The sequence below is a fragment of the Elephas maximus genome, chromosome 5 (genome assembly GCF_024166365.1).
Source record: "Elephas maximus indicus isolate mEleMax1 chromosome 5, mEleMax1 primary haplotype, whole genome shotgun sequence".
Lineage (NCBI taxonomy): Eukaryota > Metazoa > Chordata > Mammalia > Proboscidea > Elephantidae > Elephas > Elephas maximus.
This window is the reverse complement of record NC_064823.1, coordinates 11,821,722-11,844,866: the sequence shown is the minus strand read 5'-3', so window position 1 is coordinate 11,844,866 and position 23,145 is coordinate 11,821,722. Positions and strand designations below refer to the sequence as shown.

At 38.2% G+C, this 23,145-nt stretch overlaps 1 protein-coding gene across 1 annotated transcript in view; it reads left to right on the top strand.

Annotated features, from left to right (window-relative positions):
* Positions 1-251: 251 nt before the first annotated feature.
* The window catches only part of PCDH10 (protocadherin 10), a 43,913-nt gene continuing 21,019 nt past the window's right edge, over positions 252-23,145 (top strand). Inside the window, exons 1-4 of the mRNA XM_049885323.1 lie at positions 252-3,673; positions 5,267-5,325; positions 5,874-5,980; positions 14,267-14,572. Coding sequence (XP_049741280.1) covers positions 1,046-3,673; positions 5,267-5,325; positions 5,874-5,980; positions 14,267-14,572 — 3,100 coding nt within the window. The 5' untranslated portion in view covers positions 252-1,045. The remainder of the gene's footprint in view (positions 3,674-5,266; positions 5,326-5,873; positions 5,981-14,266; positions 14,573-23,145) is intronic.

The following is a 23,145-nucleotide window of genomic DNA, read 5'->3' as shown; positions in this document are numbered from 1 at the left end:
AGTCCCCAGCTAGCACCTCGGGACCTGCCGGGCTGTTCTCGCTCTCACACTCACACTCACTCGGGTCGCCCAGGCGCCGGCTCGGCCTCGCCCCGCCCGGCTGCAGCGTGACGCTCCTGCTTGACAGCCACACTGGCCAATCAGCGGCGGCTCGGTGGGAGGTGCTCCTCGCCGACTGGTTGGCAGAATGAGGGCGCTGCGCAAAAACAGAGAAGCCGAGCGCTCCAAGCTCAGAAACTGCTAGAGGAGATCACAGGCTGTGAGGCTGAGACAGAAGGAGGGAAAAAGGACTGGAAGGGAGACAGACAGATTAGAGGGAAAGAGTCTTGGGAAGGAAACCACGGACAAGAAACTGCTCATCATACTAACAGACAGTGGAGATAAGGACCGAGAAAGACAAGACTATGAAAGCCAAAAAATACAAATAGAGGAAAAAAATGCCAAGAAGAACATCCATCCGGAGAAATGAAGAGAATGAAAGTTTTATGCTGCAGAGCCGTTCTGTGCTTTTTCGGCACAAAATTCTCTCGCTGTTTTTAAGCCCTTTTGCATTTGCCAGCAGTTGACATTAAGAGGCATGTTCAGCGGTGCCAGCTGCATCTTCTCTTCCTTCACCTCTTCATCTTCCTCCTCCTTCTCCTCCTTCTTTTCCTTCTCCTCCCATCAGCAAGAAGACAAACCGAGGACAGTCTTGAAATATCGAAATTTCCTCCTTGGGATTTGCCAGCGCCGCGTTGCGCCAAGACTGTGCGAATAAAGGACGCTGACTATTGTATTATCATTATTTTATTAATTGGTCAGTGGGAAGATTACAGATGAGGAAAGGGGACGCCTGTCACCCTTCCTGCGCTAAGATTGAAAAATGAGGTTGGACTGGGGGAAGCCCTAAAATGAAGCAAAAGGAATAAGATTTTTAACGACAGAAAGCCACAGAAGCTCCCCACGTAGCGCACTTTTATTTGTATTTTTTTTTTTTTTCGTGGTGGTGGGGGAGGTGATTGGGTGGCTGACTGGCTGCGGGAAGCTGCTTCCTTTCCCTTTGGAGATGATTGTGCTATTATTCTTTGCCTTGCTCTGGATGGTGGAGGGAGTCGTTTCCCAGCTTCACTACACGGTACAGGAGGAGCAGGAACATGGCACTTTCGTAGGGAATATCGCTGAAGATCTGGGCTTGGACATTACAAAACTTTCAGCTCGCAGATTTCAGACAGTGCCCAACTCAAGGACCCCTTACTTGGACCTCAACCTGGAGACCGGGGTGCTGTACGTGAACGAAAAGATCGACCGCGAGCAAATTTGCAAGCAGAGCCCCTCCTGCGTCCTGCACCTAGAGGTCTTCCTGGAGAACCCCCTGGAACTGTTCCGGGTGGAGATCGAGGTCTTAGACATCAATGACAACCCCCCCTCCTTCCCGGAGCCGGACCTGACAGTGGAGATATCCGAGAGCGCCACGCCGGGCACCCGCTTCCCCTTGGAGAGCGCATTCGACCCAGACGTGGGCACCAACTCCCTGCGCGATTACGAGATCACCCCCAACAGCTACTTCTCCCTGGACGTGCAGACCCAGGGAGATGGCAACCGATTCGCCGAACTGGTGCTGGAGAAGCCGTTGGACCGAGAGCAGCAAGCGGTGCACCGCTACGTGCTGACCGCGGTGGACGGAGGAGGAGGGGGAGGAGGAGAAGGAGGAGGAGGCGGCGGGGGAGGGGGCCTGCCCCCCCAGCAGCAGCGCACCGGCACAGCCCTACTCACCATCCGAGTGCTTGACTCCAACGACAACGTGCCCGCCTTCGACCAACCCGTCTACACTGTGTCCCTACCAGAAAATTCGCCCCCGGGCACGCTCGTGATCCAGCTCAACGCCACGGACCCAGACGAGGGCCAAAACGGCGAGGTTGTGTACTCCTTTAGCAGCCACATCTCGCCCCGGGCGCGGGAGCTCTTCGGACTCTCTCCACGCACTGGCCGGCTAGAGGTGAGCGGCGAGTTGGACTATGAAGAGAGCCCGGTGTACCAAGTGTATGTGCAAGCCAAAGACCTGGGCCCCAACGCCGTGCCTGCGCACTGCAAGGTGCTGGTGCGAGTACTAGATGCTAATGACAACGCTCCAGAGATCAGCTTCAGCACCGTGAAGGAGGCGGTAAGCGAAGGCGCCGCGCCCGGCACAGTGGTGGCCCTGTTCAGCGTGACAGACCGTGACTCCGAGGAAAATGGGCAGGTGCAGTGTGAGCTGCTGGGGGACGTGCCGTTCCGCCTCAAGTCTTCCTTCAAAAACTACTACACTATCGTGACTGAGGCCCCCCTGGACCGAGAGGCGGGGGACTCCTATACCCTGACTGTGGTGGCCCGGGACCGGGGCGAGCCGGCGCTCTCCACCAGTAAGTCGATTCAGGTGCAAGTGTCAGATGTGAACGACAACGCGCCGCGCTTCAGCCAGCCGGTCTACGACGTGTATGTGACCGAGAACAACGTGCCGGGAGCCTACATTTACGCGGTGAGCGCCACGGACCGCGATGAGGGCGCCAACGCCCAGCTAGCCTACTCTATCCTCGAGTGCCAGATCCAAGGCATGAGCGTCTTCACCTACGTGTCCATCAACTCCGAGAATGGCTACTTGTACGCCCTGCGCTCCTTCGATTATGAGCAGCTCAAGGACTTCAGCTTTCAGGTGGAAGCTAGGGACGCTGGCAGCCCCCAGGCGCTGGCAGGCAACGCCACCGTCAACATCCTCATTGTGGATCAGAACGACAACGCTCCTGCCATCGTGGCGCCCCTGCCAGGACGCAACGGGACTCCGGCGCGCGAGGTGCTGCCGCGCTCGGCGGAGCCGGGTTACCTACTCACCCGCGTGGCCGCCGTGGACGCGGATGACGGCGAGAACGCCAGACTCACCTACAGCATCGTGCGAGGCAACGAAATGAACCTCTTCCGCATGGACTGGCGCACCGGGGAGCTCCGCACAGCGCGCCGGGTGCCAGCCAAGCGCGACCCCCAGCGGCCTTACGAGCTGGTGATCGAGGTGCGCGACCACGGACAGCCGCCCCTGTCTTCCACAGCCACTCTGGTGGTGCAGCTGGTGGATGGCGCTGTGGAACCCCAGGGAGGGGTCGGTGGCGGTGGTGGGGGGTCGGGGGAGCATCAGCGCCCCAGCCGCTCCGGTGGCGGGGAGACATCACTGGACCTCACCCTCATCCTCATTATCGCCCTGGGCTCGGTGTCCTTCATCTTCCTGTTGGCCATGATCGTGCTGGCCGTGCGTTGCCAAAAGGAGAAGAAGCTCAACATTTACACGTGTCTGGCCAGCGATTGCTGCCTCTGTTGCTGCTGCTGCGGCGGTGGGGGCTCGACCTGCTGCGGCCGCCAAGCCCGGGCGCGCAAGAAGAAACTCAGTAAGTCCGACATCATGCTGGTACAGAGCTCAAACGTACCCAGTAACCCGGCCCAGGTGCCTGTAGAGGAGTCCGGGGGCTTTGGCTCCCACCACCACAACCAGAATTACTGCTACCAGGTCTGCCTGACCCCAGAGTCCGCCAAGACCGATCTGATGTTCCTGAAGCCCTGCAGCCCCTCTCGGAGTACGGACACTGAGCACAACCCCTGCGGGGCCATAGTCACTGGCTACACCGACCAGCAGCCCGACATCATCTCCAATGGAAGCATTTTGTCCAACGAGGTAAGGCTGAAGCGAAAGGACCACCATCTCTCATCTCCTCCATCTGAGAGCCTCCTTTAGTCCGGCCCTTGTATCTCTGGTGCATTGTGTATTTTTTAGGGTATTAGCTTATTTGTATCGTTGTAGGGGCGGGTTCACCTTCTTCCACCCCTTCGTGTGTAACCTAACCTACGTGTTGTTTCTAATCTGCGCTCCACCCCTCCACGTTTATTTCCATTCCCTCCCCTTGGTGCTTTGCCACCTTGGAGCTCGCTATCCCATCTTTCCTTTAAAATCTGAACCTCCTCTCAGTCCTTTCCCTTTTCAGAAACCTTGGGGTAAAGTGGGATGTGCGGGGAGGGAGGGAGAGTGCGGAGGAGGGACTTCCTAGCACTGGCAAAGATCTTTTTCCTTTTGATCTGTCCCAGGCGTTAATAAAGTTGATTCTATTTTGCTTTGTTTATCGACGCTTTCAGTCGCGTGTAAAAGTAACCTATAGATTGTTCTAACTTTACACAGTTGTCTAAACTCGAATGCATGTTTTAGTGAATGAGTTATCAGACCCCTGTCCTCTGAACTCGGGTTGCAGAAAAGCCTTCAGTTCTTCTCTGGACAACTTTCACAGCCGCCCTTGAAGCCGGACGCCCACACAGTGTGAATTTGAATGAAGTTGCTTTGGCACAAACGCCTGTAAGAGTCAACTAGCAAAAGGCTTAAACAATTGTTGTCTTAAATATATCTTTTACCCAATAATCACCTTTTTTTTTTTGCCACTGTTTTTTGATCAAAATATGCTGTTGGCTTTCTTCATCAACTAATTTAGCTTGTCAATTCCGATTTATCTTTAAAAGATGCAGAAGTGGCAAAGTTGGAGGAGGGTGGAGGACAAAGTTGATTTATGTAAAAGAAAGTTTGGACTAGAAAAGGTATGTGGGTGGCGGAGGGAGGAGGAGAATACTGAGGGCTTTTGGAGGGGAAAGAATTGGGGGAGGGTTATGAACTCTTTTCTTGGCAGATTATTTTATTTATTTGAGTAGCAGACATTATTATTTGACTTTCACGAATATTTGTACAGCTCATTTGTATCTTAAACACATTTTGAAAATAAACAACAAAATAATTCCACGAAATATCCAAACTTTTTTTTTTCTTATTGAGCGTGCTCTTTTTCTTGTGTCAACCAGTATGCACAGAAACATTTTTTAGGCTACTAAACACTTTCTTTTGAAAGATCATATGGTATAACTAGGTTGATTGGGTTACAGACAAGTAGTTCATGAGCACTATGAGGCCATTTGCGTTCTCTCCAAAAAAAAAAACACACACACACACACATCTAAAGTCAACCTGTATTTCTGCTATTTAAGAAGTGTAGTTGTTGTTCTTTGTTTTTCCCTTCCAAGCTACTAAAAACTAGATTCAGGTTTCTTTGCTGATGCCTGCTTATCTCCCTTACTCAGCAATCATTAGGCGAAGGTGTTAGGTGAGCTTGGAAATTTCTAAGAATGTGTACACAATTACTTAAGCTAGTTATCGTACCTAACTCAAGAGGAGAGTATTAGTTAGACTCTTACCATTCAAATACTCTTTATTTATTTATTTATTTTTTCCTAGACTAAACACCAGCGAGCAGAGCTCAGCTATCTAGTTGACAGACCTCGGCGAGTTAACAGGTATGGATGTTTTTTCCTAGCTTGGTGTATGGATATTGTACTGCCTAGCAAAGTCAGAAAGTAGGTATATTGTCAGGTATTAAAATACAAAACTTGCTAAAGGATTTCTGATTAAGGCAGGCAATAACTATCGATCACGTTGGTTTTCCTAGATGGTACATTCAAAGATGGGTGTGCTTCATTTATTTTTAATTTACTAAAACATTTAAATATTTTATCAGTTTACACTCCTACGCTGCTTCAAGACTCCCAACTCTTCCAGATGTCTATTTACATGTATGTTTTACGATAATGATATATACACTTAACTCCAATCATACAATAATGCCTAACATTATGTGAATCAGCATTCAAATTGACTGCTAATACTCAATTTCGAAGAGTTAGGTTTAGGTGATGAAAACTAGCTTTATGCACAAATAAAGCCGACTGAGGTCTATGAGAATGCAGCACCACCTGTGACCATGTGGTGGCAGAAGAATGTTTCCTGTTTTTTTCACTTTTTTTTTTTTTTTTTAATTCTAATATTCACATTTTTGTACTTCTAGTTCTGCATTCCAGGAAGCTGACATAGTAAGCTCTAAGGACAGTGGCCACGGAGACAGTGAACAGGGAGATAGCGATCATGATGCCACCAACCGCGGCCAGTCAGCTGGTAAGTGTGGGTATGATCAAAGGGCAATCTAAATGCGGGATTTTGTTAAAAACAAAAAAATTATTCTGAAAAGAATAATGTTCTAGATAATTTTCTGGTAGCATTACAAAAAGGTGGTATCATCCTATACAGATAGTCATACATTCAAAGAGGATTTTAAAAATTTATCTATTGAACCTTCATGGGTTGGAGAGTTAGAAATTAATTGCTGAGTATGTTAGGATAGGAAAAGTTTCTTCTTTATGTAATGTTCTTTAATGGAATTTTCCTGCATACAAAGAGCCACAGCACTTTCACCTGGTCCAATCTTGAGTCTTTAGTCAATTAAGGTATTATTAGCCTCACTTATGAATGAGATAACTGAAGACGAATGAGATTGATTGAATTGCATGAGGTCACGAAAGCATAAATGGATGATTGGGGCCTAGAATCCAAATGTTTTCCAGAGTAATGCATTTTGTGTTCCACAAGGTATTGAATGAAATGTGAGAAAGAATAGTGGTTAAAATTCACAAATAGGTTGAAAGTAATATTTCTAATTTTGGGTCCTTGGGCATACGTAAACATATGATAACATATATTTTCTGCAAGGTCCTCAGTCTCCTCATATTTCCAACAAGGTCCATGACCTGACAAAAGTTGAACTTGTGTATATCAGTAATAGTCGATGAGAGGACTGTGATATGTATATTTTATATTATCTGATTTTACTGGGTTACTTATTTTGTAATCTTTCCCTATATAATTCTAACTTTTAAGTTTTATAGTACCCTTATAACCCTGATTACTAAATGTTAAAATGAAACTCTTAAAAGATATAAAGTACATACCTTGTTTTTTGTTTTTACTTATTCTATTTTGTTTTGTGTTTATCTGAAGCATAACAACCTGGAGAAGCAAGTCAAATTTATAACTTCTAAATACAGCCATCATTGGGTTAAACTCAGTTCCCTTGACACTTGACCTTTACTCTGGCTAATGTTATAACCATAGAGTGACAGGGCCCTCATTTTCAAGGTAGCTTGGTCCTCGAGAGCATCCATTCCTTAACATACTCTCTGAACCTTTGAATGGTGCTGAGGCAGTGTGTCAAAGGGCAGTGTATGCCCCATGGTCGCCTGGCAGCAGCGGTTGCTGCAGGTCTCTCACTTAGCTAATGTGTGCTGTGTGTGCGTTGCCCTTAGCCTTGGGAAACCCAGGCAGGAGGAAGGGGAAAAAAGGCTGCTCAAGGGTCTCTTTATATTGCTGCAAGTCATTAATATGCAGACCTAATGAGACTTGAGAACTGCCAAGAATCCCCGGAGGTCTCTGCCCCTTGCGGGCCTTCACGCTAAGTGAACAGAGCATCTATTTAGTGTCTGGGAACCTGACAACAAACCAGATCTTGCCAGAAGTTTATATTTGAGAACAAAGCCCCTTTCATTTTTGGCCTATATATGGCATATGATTTATTGTTATCTTTTCAAAGCTGTACATTTAGAATTGCTCGTTCCTATTCTTTTTTTCAGAATTTCTAATTTATCAGTCTTTCAACTTTAAAGCAAAATGCTTAAATATTAGAAAAAAAAAAAAGGATCTGCATGTTTCCTTGGATGCGTTTTATTCCCTGCCCACCACCCTCCGTCTTTCTGTAGCACTCCAGTCTCAATCGACATTTCAATTAGTTTAGTCCCTCAGCCATGATGAGCCGTAATAACCTAACCAAAGAGAGAGAAATGAATAAGCATCTGCAAAAGGGGCTAAGTTTGGAATATAGCTGGGAATGTATCCTTATCAGTGCCTCTTACCAGTAGCTGTTCTCTTTGACAGGCACTCAGTGTTACCACTCTTGTAATGTTTCTTTCACATTTTTTGAGATGTCAAAGCATTTAAAGGAGTAAGGAAATGCTAAAATGTGTTTCTACAGAAAAGATTTACAAAAGAACAGTCTGTATTTTTCTTGATAAAAATGGAAAAATCTTTACTATCTTTAAATTCTTAAGCATGTAGAAGTATTACAGAGTTACCAATCTATTCATGTGTTTGATTAGCAGTTACAGGCCGCCACAGCATGCTGGGCACGATAATAGCTGTTTTAGCGTTGTAATAATATACTTATATTAAGAAGTAATTGCACTTTTGTGCTCTGAATTGCAGTCAGATTTACTATGTCTAATTTTATTGTAAAAGCACTTTTGAAATGTTTTCTTTTTCAATATAAAACCCTAAATACAGAGAATTAAAACACATTTACTTAATGACTTCTTTTCAGCCCATATTGATGATGTGTACTGTAAACTTACACCCAGTAGCTCAAGTATTTCCAAAAAGTAAAGCCCATTTTTGATAAATAGGTACAAAATCTGTTTTATTTCTTTGTAAGGTCCAGATGGACATACTTAGGAAATATTATTCATAACACATCTATTTTCAGATTAGGAAAAAAAATAATAGTACTTTTTACTCAGCTAGGTTTTAGATAGGGGAAAATGTTAGATTATCAAGGGGGAAAAAAAAAAAACAACAGTGGAAAGATACCGATATTGGTTTGAAAACTCTTAGTTTGCACCTTCTTCCTATACTATTTAGCTTAGTGTTTCACTTGTTTAAACGTCCTAACTCTTTCTTTATCCTCACTTGCTTTCTCTCTGTTAGCATCACTTGGTATCTATTTATTTAGGTATGCCTTCCATTTATTTGTCTATGAATAGTTTTAGTTTTTTTCTTTCTTCCCCCTTTTATTTTGTTTTATTTTTGCTTTTTTCCTTTTTAAACTATTTGAAGTCACCAGTCCTGCTCATTGAAGGGCTTTAAACACGGAGGCAGCTGCAGAGAGAATTACATAAGCTTTTTCAGTTTTCTCCTGCACCTGGCTGCATGTGTGCAATGGTTCGGCTTGACCACTGCTCTGTGGCACTTTCTTTCTATAGCCTTGTCAAGGTGCTTTCCGTTTTTTTCAGCACACTATTGATGTATTGGTTAGATATGGCAGAAGTCCAAGAAGATGTGGTAAATGCATGCATAAACCATCACAAGAGGAAAAACTGATTAATCACAGCTTTAAGTGGCTAAGAAAGTCAGTAAGAAAGAAAGTCAGAGTGGACTTTAAATAAAAATGTTTCCAATTGTGTTTATTTTTCTGTAATTCAGATTTTAAAATTATGTCATCAGATCATAAGGTATTCTTTCTAACAGAATACTGATAAACATTATTGAATATAAACATAGTTGCATATTCTTGAACATTTTTAGTATTAGTGGAGGTATTTAAAGGAAATCTGTTCGTTAGCAAGAAACTATTGTTAACTATGGACAATGTGCCTATGACTGGGATTAGTTATGAATTTGTTAATAGTACTTTGAGGATTTTAAAAAAATGTTGAAAAAGAGAATTCTAAAAATGATTCAATTAATGTTACTTTTTATTTAACAAGTTACCTGAAAATTTAAAAATTTTTCTTCTCATGAATTTTTCTTTGTTATAAGAGAAATTTAGCCTGTAAATATGCTTAGTTCTTGACTATTATAAGATTTATACATCATACCTGGTTAAAATTTAGCTATAAATTAAAAAACAAAGTGATATGAATTGCCAGTGTTAATCTAATTAGTAGATAAAGTATGTCTTTAATTGCATTAAGTCATTGCACTATTAAAATACCAAAAAGAAAATTCTTGGCTCAAACATAAAATACAAACTTCCCATTCCCAACTCTAACAAGAATTTAGATATTGGCAAACTAGCTACTGGGTTTCTAGATAAAATAAAGTTAAACCTGTGTTTGAAAAAACCTCTACAGGTTTCTGGTGAATCTCGGAGTTACAGTCTGATACTGTGGAGAGATTTATAATGGGGGAAAATATCTGGAAAAATATTGAGAAAAACGTAGACATTTGGAAGGATGATAGGTAGGGAGAAAATGTTTTAATCTTTTTATTAGTGAATGATCATGATAGTTTTCTTCCCAAAAACATTTTCCTAAAAATCATGGCAATATTCATGGTTAAAATTAATATCTCTTAGTTGTCCTGGAAAAGCTGGTGGAGTAGTGGTTAAGTGCTATGGCTGCTAACCAAAGGTTGGCAGTGAGAATCCACCACGAGCTCCTTGGAAACTCTATGGGACAGTCCTACTCTGTCCTATAGGGTCGCTATGAGTTGGAATCAACTTGATGGCAACGGGTTTAGTTGTCCAGTTTTAAGTAGGTAAAGGGAAGACTGGAAATTTCCTCAAAAAATGAAGAGTGTTGATTTCCCTTAAAATTATTTTATCATGTTTGGTTGGAAGACAAAAAAACAAAAAATTTTTTATGAAGACCCGTTGCATGGGAAAAATATACACTTATGACATTCATTAGAAAATAGCACAAATGGAATACAATTCTAATAGTTTTGAAACAACATTTTGTTCACAATGGTGATACCCATTGCCTCTGACTGTAAGGGACAAGCTACTTATCTTTTGAAAATTTGTCTAAATATAACTTTGTATAACAGGCAGTCTATCACGTCAGCTGTCATTCCTTGCAGAGCAGTTTATTTCTGCAAAGTGCCAAAATATAAATAACTTAGAAAAGAGGTTGCAAGTGAAAAAATGTATATACGTTGAAACACGTCTTTGAAATTACTAAAATTTCAGAAATGAGGGTTACCCTTTTTTTTAGCATAAATTCCACTTGTTCTATGGTAAGAGTATTTGAGAGAGAGAGAAAAAAAAGGGAAGTTCAGCTTATTTTCTCTTGGGCCTTCAATTCATGCCATTAAAAAAAAAATTAGGAGCAAGGTGAAATGTATGGAATTTAATTTTTAAAATGTACTATATTATTTGGCATCCCCGTGCATCATGTGGTCATGTATCACAACAAAAAAATAATATTTCTGCTTATTTGCTATTTAAAGTAATATATTTAATAGGATTAGTGATAGATGATAAAAGATAAACCATCGTTGGTAGTACAGTGATCCCTAATGTGAAGAGAGGTAATGGGATAAAGCCATTTGATTTTCAAACTGTATATCTAAAAGACAAATGTATAATATCTACTTTCAATTAATTTTTCTGTTACTTATTAGAAGTTTATTGATTTGCTATCTATATTATATGTTTTTTAAGGTTTTATTTATGTTTTGATATTTTCCTAATGAGAAATAAGTGCATTTGTTTTATCAGTAAAACTGATGAAAAAAAATTCATGCCCAATTTGAGCCGTCTTACTTTTCATTCTAGTTATATAAAGCTGTATGTTGTTGCTATGGCAGTTCCATCTGAAAACCAGTAACGTTTAAGTTTACCAAAAATATTATTTACAAATTTTTTTTTCTTCTATTAAGTTACACTCTGTTCTTCCAACAAAAAACCTTAATATATTTCTCATTTTCTTTGGTATGCACATGATTTATATATATATATATATATATATATATATTTTTTTTTTTCCTACAGATTCTCAACTCATGAGAACTCTGTTACCAATATTAAGGGAATTTTAACTAGCTTCTAGTAATTAAGAATGGCAGAAAATTATACACTAGCAAGAGAAAGAAATGGGCACCCCTGAGTATAAGTGATATGTGAAAACAAGTTATACTGAAACTACCATCGAACATAATCAAACATCTTTATATTAATGTTCAGATACTAGTTTATTAAATTTTTTGGTGTGAGAACTTAACATATAAAAATTCAAAGAGTATTTGGACATAGTGCAGAAAAAGATGTGAAAGACTGTATGGTTTTATGTGGTATATTTAAAATACTGTCGATCATGCGAAGAAAATTGTATTAATTCCAAATTTTAGATTCATACCCATCTTTAGCAGGGGTCAATAATAAAATTCTGTCTTAATATTTGAATTCTATCGACTCTTAAATTTTAATATAATTTAATTTTAGTTTGAAAACAAATAATCATTCATAAAAAATTTTCCACTAAAGAAAATCGCATCTGTCAACCCTCCCATCACATTATAAATAACCCGTTGCTGTCATGTCAATTCTGATTCATAGCGACCATATAGGACAGAGTGGAAATGCCCCATAGAGTTTCCAAGGAGCACCTGGTGGACTCAAACAGCCGACCTTTCGGTTAGCAGCTGTAGCACTTAACCATTGTGCCACCAGGGTTTCCACACTTTAAGTAGGAAGCTTTTAGAGTAAAAAGTACAGTGTGTCAAAATGAAAATCTCCTCTCTGCTCTTATATCTCCTCATCTAGTACGTAAATGTGTGTCAGGGACATTCTCCATTCGCTTTCACTTTCTAAATATCTTCTTGCAAAAATAGGATAAATGACTGAGCTTCTCTTTGTCTAGTGAAACATGTACAGGTTTTAAATGCTATCTTCAGTCTGATTTCCTTAATCCCAGCTTCAGCTCACGTCTACATTCCTCAACAGTTCACTGATCAGTAATTTATTTCCAGGCTTATGCATGGCAATTATCAATGGAATGTTATAATCTAAGTCAGGCTTGGCATTAATACAGTTTAATTTCAAATAAAAAAGTCATTATAAAAAGATTAATAAATGATAAAAAGATTGGTGCTATTTTCTTTAAATTTACCTAATTAAAAAAAAAAATTAACTCTCGTTAATTCCAAAATACTTGTGTAGAGTGTTCATAATTTTGAAAACTTGTTTTCTCTATTTATATATGCAGATATTAACGTATATATGCAGAATATGACAGAATACTGTAAGAATTTGGAAATCAAAACTTGCTCAAGAGCTCAGCTCTCATATCTATAAAAGAAATATCAAGTATCCTCGTTAAATAAATCTTACTCTGTTAAATAAAACCTAGATTTCCGCACTAGACGTGGACATGAGGGTTTCTTCTGTACAAACTGGGGCCCTGGTGGAGCAATAGTTAAGAGCTTGGCTGCCAACCAAAAGGTCTGCCGTTCTAATCCACCAGCCACTCCTTGCAAACCCTATGGGGCAGTTTGACTCTCTCCAATATGGTCGTGATTAGTTAAAATCAACTCGATGGCAACCGGTCTGTACAGATTAATCATACTTCAGTTATTTCAAATTGTTTCTTTTCTGAAACATATTCAATAAATGTTTCTTTATCTAGAAAAACATTAAAATGCTACTTTTGTTTTTGTGCTTGCTTTTCTGCATAGTGCTAAATATGAAAATGAATATCAGTACTTTATAGTGCTCGGCAATTGTTACGCTTTATTTAAGAAATTGAATGAGCTTTCTTGTGTCATAATCAGGTAATGTTTAGTAGTCTTGTCAATCTAAGGAAGAAATAGAATTTGAAGTTGTCATTTGTAATCTTGATATTAGAGGATTAGTAAGCAAACAGTACTGGGTTGACTGGGCCAAATGTTTTCCAATATAGAGCAAGCAATAAGGCATTTGTCAATAGTATCTGCAGCTGATTCACCCTACACTTGGTTACCTTGGTTTCTCTAATTACAGTCGTTTGTTCTGGGTTTATTAAGGTGGTAAATGATTTTAAAAAAAAAAAAAGCGGTTTGTAATAGTATGGAGTATCAGAGTGTCACTGAGAAATACCCTTTAAGAAGCCATTTCCTAGGAATCTAGAAAAGCCTGCTGTTGTCTACTCATGAATCTTACTTCATTCTTATTAATTGCTGATTTATTAATGCTTATGCTGTAGTTCTGTTGAGTTTCACTTATGTTTCACATCCAGATTTCATAACCTAAATATCATTGCTAGCGCTTGGCGTATTTTTGACTCTAAGAAAAAAAATGTCAGATGACTTATCATCATTATGAATTACTGTTTATGAATTGTTTACAAAAGAAGTGTTTTACACTTCTTTTTCTCTGTCATGAACTTCACAAGAGACCTTTTAAGATGTTCATTCTTCTGCTCATGACTTCCTAGTTATTTAAATAATTGACCTCCAGCATTTCTTCTCAAAACCTTGAGTAGTTTAAAAACATTGTCTCTTTGGCAGAGGACTCTTACCTTTACCATCGCAGATCCTTTTGCCTTTTTTTAAAGTGATGAACAAAACAACCAGAGATTTTTGTCTTCCAGTGGGTAAGCATTTGGCTGCTAACCAAAGGTCGGCAGTTCAAACCTACCAGCTCCTCCTTGGAAACACTAGGGGGAAGTTCTACCCTGACCTATAGGGTCGCTATGAGTCGGAATTGACTCAATGGCAGTGGGTTTGGTTTGGTTTCGGTTTATCATGTTAACCCAAGAAAGACTGGCTAAGACATCTTCACCCTTCACTCTTTATGCAACCTGTAATCTTTCATCTCTAAGCAACTGCTCGTGTTGCTGAAGCCTGCATCTGGAGTTTCTTTCTTTTTTTTCCTAAAAGGTATGGATCTCTTTTCCAACTGCACTGAGGAATGTAAGGCGCTGGGCCACTCAGATCGGTGCTGGATGCCTTCGTTTGTCCCTTCTGATGGACGTCAGGCTGCCGATTACCGCAGTAATCTGCATGTTCCCGGCATGGACTCTGTTCCAGACACCGAGGTGTTTGAAACTCCAGAAGCCCAGCCTGGGGCAGAGAGGTCTTTTTCCACCTTTGGCAAAGAGAAGGCCCTTCACAGCACTCTGGAGAGGAAAGATCTGGATGGACTGCTGTCTAATACACGAGCGCCTTATAAACCACCATATTTGAGTAAGTATTACACAAAATGCTGTATAAAAGTGTTCCCTTGGAGGAAATAAAGTTCAGTACTCCATTCTTCTAAAACTAGAGTTCAGATTGTTTTCAGAAAGAATGGATAAAAGTAACTCGGCTTGAGGCAGCACCTAAGTGTGGGACAGGTTTTTAGTGTGTTAGGTCATCATCGTTAGCAACAATAGAACATAATTTTTGCTTGTGTTGAAGAAAATGTTTTCCAAATGCTCTTCATACCTTATTTGACCTCTCTTGCTTGTGTGATTTTTATGTGTTTTGGAGGGCTAAATTAAGGCAGAAGAACTTATGTCTTGATACTTGAGTTACTTGAGATGTGTATTTTTTTAATTGATGTCAGCATTATTGCCTAATCGTGCTTTTACCATAGTCATATTTAAAACCTTAAGAAAACCCAGAAAACAATACAGACATCATTTTGACCATTTAAAATGATTTAGTAATACATTATGTCTGCAAGTTCCTGATCAGAATTACGGGATCTGAGTGACAGAAATGCATCCATACAGGAATACTCTTCATTTATTTAAAATAATAGGTTCTTCTAACATAGAAAGGGGCCCTGGTGGTGCAGTGGTTAAAGTGCTTGGCCGCTAACTGGAAGATTGGCAGTTCGAACGCACCCAGTGGTTCGACGGGAGGAAGAAGTGGCAGTCTGTGTCCATAAACATTGCAGCCTTGGAAAGCCTATGGAATAGTTCTGCTCTGTCTTGTAGGGTTGCTATGCGTTAGAATCCACTCAGTGTAATGGGTGCTAACATGGAGACAGTTCCTGGATTGTGCAAAGGGTTAGTATGCTCGGCTGCTAACCATAATTCTGGAGGGTCAAGTCCACCTAGAGGTAACTTGAAAGAAAGGCCTCGTGATCTGCTTCCAAAACATCAGCCATTGAAAAACCCTGTGGAGCAAAGTTTTATCCTGACACACACGGGATTGCCATGAGTCGGAATCAACTCAATGGCAGCTGGAAGATAGAGATATGGATAATTGTTGTCAATTATTTCAATATTGGGACCATATTCTCTTGGTGGATTATTTTCTACAACCCCCGTGAACAATAAAAATGCTTTGAAGTTCTGTAGTATATATTTTTTTGAGGATCTTGGTAAAGGAATTATTTCCATTTATGCTCTGCTACCTAGGAATCTTTTCCTTTTAGTTAGCTGATATATACTACTGAAAATTCAGTGTCTTGGTCAAGCCACATGTGAAGAAACTAAGCTCATAGCAACTCAAACAAATAATGACTTTTATCTTACACAGCAAACTCCTTGTACATGGTTTTTCTTACTTTCATCTTCTAATGCAAAAAAGTCATGGGACCATAAGCTAGAAAGATGAGATGTATAGCTGTATCATTTCTATTATGATGCTAAAGTGAGAGGAAAAAAGAAAGAAAAACACTAAAGGAATATGTATTTTAGTTATTATGATTATATCATGGGAAAGGCATGAATTGAATGCATTGAGCCCATGACTGTTAGACTTCAGAAACCAACAATTGTGCTTTCCTATAAATCACTGATTTTTTTTATTTGCTTTATTTTTTAAAGTCATAAAATAAAAGAGCACACCTGCTTAATGAAAATAAATGCGTAAAATAAATGCGTAAACATAATAACTAAGATGTAATTTAGATGCTAAATTTCTAAAGTTTAGCAGACACATCCATCCACATATACCAGTGATTTAACATAGCCTAAATTCTAATTTTCTTAATAAATGAGAACTATGAGGTGGTTTTTGCCTCTCAAATTGCATTCTGGATGCTTGAATTTTATTTTATTATCAAAAACCAAACATTTCCAAAATTTAGGCAGAGCTTTCTCACTATTGTTTTGCTTAAACTAAGAATATACATTATAGAGCTACATTATCCATAATTTAGGGGGAAAAGGTCAAATGACCTATGAATCTGAGTAATTAAAATTTGTACTTATAAGTAAATACAAATATTTAGTATTAATATACGTAACAGATAAATCTACTTCTAATATAGTAAAAAGAAATCAATTCACCCTCATTGTTATTTAGGACTAATCTCGGTGAAGTTACAATTACATATAGAACTGAAATTTTAAATGTCTGCAAATGTCTTATCTTTACTGACTAACTTTTCTTTTTAATTTTAACAATCATAAACAATATTTTAATCTTAAAAAATATGAATGCATACATTTTAATCCAAGTGTCTCTACTTCTTAAGGATCTAATGTTCTCATTTAGAAGTTTGATTTCAGGAATTATAAAGTTGATAACAGTTACGTGTGTTGCTAGATATCAGTGAATACATCTATTATTTTACCAAGAAACCTTAGATTTGTTTGCATATCGTCCAGATATATGGTTAGAATAAATAAGTTTTTAACAAAGCTTTCTTTCAGCTTTATCTGTTTTAGCCCGTTCACAGGGCTCAACACTTAGGGTTTGTGTTGAAGTGTGACCTAGATGGAAAATTAGCAGAAAGATAGCTGTTAGGTTGTTTTTGCTTATACTCTCCTAAGTATTTCATAAAACTCTAATCATGTCTCAATTCATTTATTTTTAACTTCTAGTGTTTAATGTCATCTTGGACTCACAATTATCTTCAAAATTGCATCATGATTCTGATTTAAAAGGCATAATCAATTTTATGGCTAATCTAACACTACAAACTATAAGTCAAAACTATTCCTGACTACTGTATCCCCAAATTCAGAAGGTGAATTTGTTAATATATATATCATTTAACATCAGAAAAGGAAATATTCTTATCATCTAAATTGAAAAGCATGTCCCTTGCGTAATTAAAGAAGGTAAAAATTGACACTAATTACTTGCTTTTAATCAGAATGTTTAAGTAATTATTGAGGTAGCAGTTTTTCTTTTGCTAAACACGAATTTAGTTTTATAATGAACATAGTGTACCTTTTGATGTTCAGAAAAGTAGCTGTATATTTAGTTATTTTTATAAAGATCTAAAAATGCCTAATGAGGCTGCCACTGTCATTTATAAAATGATGACAGAGAAGTGGTGCTATGCTTAATAATACAAATGAGACCATTGTTTATACTCAAGAACTTTCCATTTCTGTACCTCTGATAGCTAAAATCAAAATTAAAAACTGCAAGAAACCAACTTTTACACAAAATGAGATGCATTCACACGTTAATGTACTTTACATTTTTAGAAGAATACCAATACAGTCATGCCATCTTCTCCTTTTCTTCTTCCCTTTTTTAAATATATATACAAGAAAAGATTCATGAAGAGGATACATGATGCCTTTAAAAAATAAAACTCATTTTCTTTGGTCAGGAGTAATTTTGAACACATCTATCAATAGCTGATTAGTTAATCATGAGCACTTTATGAATATGCTTTCCCTCATTTTGGTTTTTAATGTCTTGCTAATATTCTTTAATGTGTTAATGCTTGCTAATACTCTGATTGGCAGCAAAGGTATACACAGGAAGACTGAAGAAAGATTTAAACACATAAAATATGGACCTATACTCAAAACACAGTATTTAGCTTTTCTTTTAATTTAACATCGTTACCTTAAAACGTTAATGAACGTTAGCTTTGCTTTGGGTTTTTTTTCTTTTTTCAGAATATTAAAGAAAAAATGCCATTTGAATTAAAGTGAATTAATTGCTTCTAACACTTTAAATGATAATAAAATAACACAAGAAAACCCATTCTTTCAGGTTTTAAAATAACATTCATTTTTATCATAAAGAATTCAAGAATTTGTTTAGAAATTTTAGCCATCTATCAAATGACATCATTTCAAATGGCAATAAATTATGTGTAAAAACTCTAGGTATTATCAGCAAATAATAAACATAAAAGTAATCTACGTTCAAGAGTGTAATTGATAAAAGCTGTAATTTCGTGTTTAAACACGGGCAGTGTTTTGTTCTGTTATACATAGGGTCACTGTGATTTGGATCCAACTCGACAGCACCTAACAACAACATAATTTAGAAGAACCTCAGTGGTTAAAACAATACTCATTAATCATTCTTATTTTTATGATTTTGGCTTCAAATTTTTGACATTGTCTCTAAAGTACAGCATTCCCTTTATCAACCTAGAGCATTGTTCATTTTCAGTACAGCTTATATTAATACCATGCTAAAGGAACAAGGATTGTTACATGGAACCTTGTTGCTTTCTTGTCAATATATGCAGGTTCATTTCCTAAAAATAGAAGACAATCGTAAGCTAAATAAGCGATGAAATTTTATCTAAGTATGGTTGTGAAAATCCTTCTATCATTTGTTTAAATTCATAAGTAAATTATATTGAATAAGGTGGAAAAAATATATTAACATAAGGATTTTTTGATTTCCAAATCCACATATTTTTTTCTAGAATCAAAAGACCAGAGTAGACCATCTAGGGAAAAGTGTAGTGTTGCATTCCTGTCTTCCTATCAGACGACATTTAGATTACACGTCCTTATATACCAAAAATTTACCCTACTGTCTCCTGACCTTGCCTTATACTCACCAACTTGTGAGCCCCTTTGAAATTTCATCTCAGCTCACCCATGTTTTAACAAAAGAAAATGTGTTAAAACTTTGAAACATTGTATTTAAAATATTGACAACACTTTGCCTAGACCTGTTCTCAGTAAGCCTCATTTTGGAAGAATCTTTTAGGCACCTATATTTTTTGTACGGAAGTCCTTGGGTGGCACAAACGGTTAAGTGCCGGACTTCTGGCCTAAAGGTTGGCAGTTCGAACCCACCCGGAGGTGCTTTGGAAGACAGGCCTGTTGATCCATTTCCTAATGGCCACAGCCTTGAAAACCTTAGGGGGAAATACTACTGTGCATATACGGGGTCACCATAAGTCAGATCAATCTGAGTGCAACTAACAACAACTTTATTTCTGCAGAGCACTTTCCATTAATTTCTTCCAGTTTTTGTACGGATTAGAATTGGAAAACATGTTAGGTTTAGTAGCATCTCTTCCAATCTCTTCATTATCTCAGTCTGCCCTTTGTGAATTATTAACTCCACAATGTGGTTTAAGAACGTATATAGAATTCAATATAAAAGTATTTTCTTATTGGTACACATTACCCTCATATTTGCATACCCCTGTGTGGTATTTAAAGGAGCCCTGGTGGCGCAGTGGTTAAAGAGTAGACTGCTACCCCAAAGTTGAGCAGTTAGAAACCGCCATAGGCTCTGTGGGAGAAAGACGTGGCAGCCTGCTTCTCTAAAGACTTCAGCCTTGGAAATCCTGTCGGGTCGCCTGAGCTGGAACCTACTCGGCAGCAGTGGGTTTGGTTTTGATGTAGTATTTAAGGAGCCTTTTTTTTTTGTGGGTGCAGTGGTTAAGTGCTTGGCTGCTAACTAAAAGGTTGGTGATTCAAAATCACCAGCCGTTCTGTGGCAGAAAGATGAGGTGATCTGCTTCCTTAAAGACTTACAGCCCTGGAAACCTCTGGGGCAGTTCTGTTCTATCCTGCAGGGCTGCTATGAGTCAGAATTAACAGAACAGATAGGTACTTTTACAGGTACAGTATCTGCTCTAGGATTTGTATATATTTCTTTCGTATCATAAATATAGCATCACCTTGTCAAATATTAAAATCCACAAATAAGTGTTTTTGTCCAGAACCAGAACCTTTTAAACATTTCTGCCTTTAGGTATACACATCACATATATATATATATATAATATATATATATATGTTCTTTCCTAATTTCTGTTCAATTTTTCTTCAAGTTGTACTGTTTTGTTGTAGTGTCCTCTTGATGATTTTTTGTTTTGTTTGGTTTTCCCACTCTTCTTTATAAGAAAACATCTAGATTCTTGAAACTAATTTTCTTACTTTTTTTAGTTTGCTCCTGTGATGAAACTCTGGCCTTATAATCCTTCCAGTCATACTATTTTTCCTTTAAATTCTTTACTTAGGAGTTGAGCTTAGATCTCTAATAAACAAAAAAAGGTGACTAACTTCAACCCTGCTGAGCAGGAGACAAATAACAACTCAGGATCAGGAAAAAGTATGGAAAAAAAAAAAAAATAGAACAAAGCAAACACAAAAAACCCAACGGTTCATATTTTCTATATATTTACTGTTAGAAGTCAGTGTTCTGATTATTTGAAAAATGATAATTTATCCACAATTCATGTCATTACTCCTGGTAACTGATGGAGCAGTTGACTGGAATCTCCTTGTAGGACTAGATACATGAGATACGATATTATCTTGTTTTTTCTTTATTTATTGGCTAATGATGTACCACAACTAATCAGTCTTGAAGTGAAGGCTGTAAAACTACTTATGAGGTCCGGATATGAAACAGAACTGTTCATTTTACATCCATATTTCTGGCAATTTATGTAGACAGAATTTGCTTTTTACTTCTTCGGACACCGATACTTCTCTGTGGCTTATATAATTTAAATTCTGTGCCTTTGGGTGCATTGGAACTAGTTAATATCCAAGAAATTTTTATTCCCTTTGTTGAAGAGTTTTCTAAATTCTTTTTATCAACATTCCTATTATCTGTATAAGTCTCTGTAATATTTAAGGTGCCATTTTAATATGACATCAAATTAACTTGACTTTATTTTGATTATTAGACCTGTGGTTACCCAAACTTTCATACTCTAAAAGCAAAATTTACATTGTCATTGTTAAATAGTATGCTTAGCAAATATTGTTTCACCCTTTATTAACCTTGCTAAAATCTGCTTCTGCTCTACCTTTTTTTTGTGTGATACAAGTACTGCCTTGGCATACTTAGACCCATTACCCATCTATCCAAAACAAGCAAACAGACAGACAAACCCGTTGCCATCCAGTTGATTCTGACTCACAGTGACCCTATAGGATAGAGTAGAACTGCTTCATATGGTTTCCAAGGAGGGGGGCTGGTGGATTCGAACTGCCAAATTTTTGTTTAGCAGCTGCACTCTTAGCCACTGCACCACCAGGGCTCCTACCCATATGCGGTATATTATAAATGCTAAATAATTATGATATTAAAAATGAATGCATGAATGAATGTGTGTTTTTAAAATACTCAGATTTTCTTTTAATGCCATCCCTATGCTTTCATTTATAAACATGTCTGCACACACGCAGTTGTGAATATCTCCAAGCAAACAAGCCAAACCCATTGCCGTTGAGTTGATTCCGACTCCTAGTGACCCTATAGGACAGAGTGGAACTGCCCCATACGACTTCCGAGATGCGCCTGGTAGATTCGAACCGGTGACCTTTTGGTTAACAGCCATAGCTCTTAAACACTATGCTACCAGGGTTTCTTGAATATCTCCAGACAAACTTTTTCTCTTCCAATTATTTTTTTTTATGTTTTATTGCTATCGTAGGGTGCTGTCAATTCTGACGTATAGTGACCCCATGTGGCAGATTAGAACTGCCCCATAAGGTTTTCTGGGTTGTAATATTTACGGAAGCTGATCGCCAGCCTTTTCTTCCAGAGAGCTGCTGGTTTGACTCAAACTGCCAACCTTTTGGTTAGCAACCAAACTCTTAACCATTGCACTACCAGGGATCCTTTTTTATGCTTTAAACTAGTTTAATTCCCTGTAGCTTGCACCTGCACCTTTTTATGAGAAGTAGATTTGAACTCTTTCAAAAGATGGAAATGCACCTAACCAGAGCGTTTTGTAAAAAATGATTGGGTTTTTCAATACTTTGGGATTTTAAATTTCTTTTATTTGGTCCTAGGAACTTATTTCATATTCTCCAGAAGAGCTAAATTTGTTTTCTATTTCTTAACTCTCTTAGAATTTTAATTACTCCCTTTTCTTACCTTGTCTGTAAGATCTACATATTTACTCGGCCCCTCCTACATTAGCACTCATCTTGCACTTTTTTATAAAGCTGTAGGCACATATTTCCCTCTGGTGCAGTCACTTGTTTTTCTTATGTAATTCTCATGCAGGACCTATTTACTTGCACGCTCTTAATTACATCTGTGAGTTCACAGATACTTGATTAAATACAAAGTTATACATTTAGTTTTTTAAAGAAGATTTTATTGATAAAATTTATTTATATGTTTATTAAATATTTCACAATGCTCTAGTTTGTTAGTCTATTATTCAAAGCAATTTATTTAATGCATACTTTGAGTTTGAATTTAGCATATTAATATTCTTTATAAACTTCATTTTGTATTACAGATCGTTTTCATCATCTTTCTTGTTTTGTACATTGGAAGTAAACCCATATAAGCACTTTGTCCATCATAAGAGCTTAACAAAAGAAGATTACCACTTAAAATGTAAATAGAATTATTCAGTGCAAAGGATTGTCTACTTGGAATTTTTTTTTTCTGCCTCAACATACTGAAGATTACATAGGTCAAAATTTAAATGCATTAATTTATGAAGGTATTGTAAATAAGTCTAGAATATACAAATTCGATTGCATTTTAATATCATTAAACAATATTTAATACACAATGCGCCAGACTTTTTTTGGGCGAGTGTGTGTCTTCTGAAATCCTTTTAATAGGAATTAAAAAAAAAATAGGAATTAGATAGCATCATTTAGGTAATGTATCTTGGA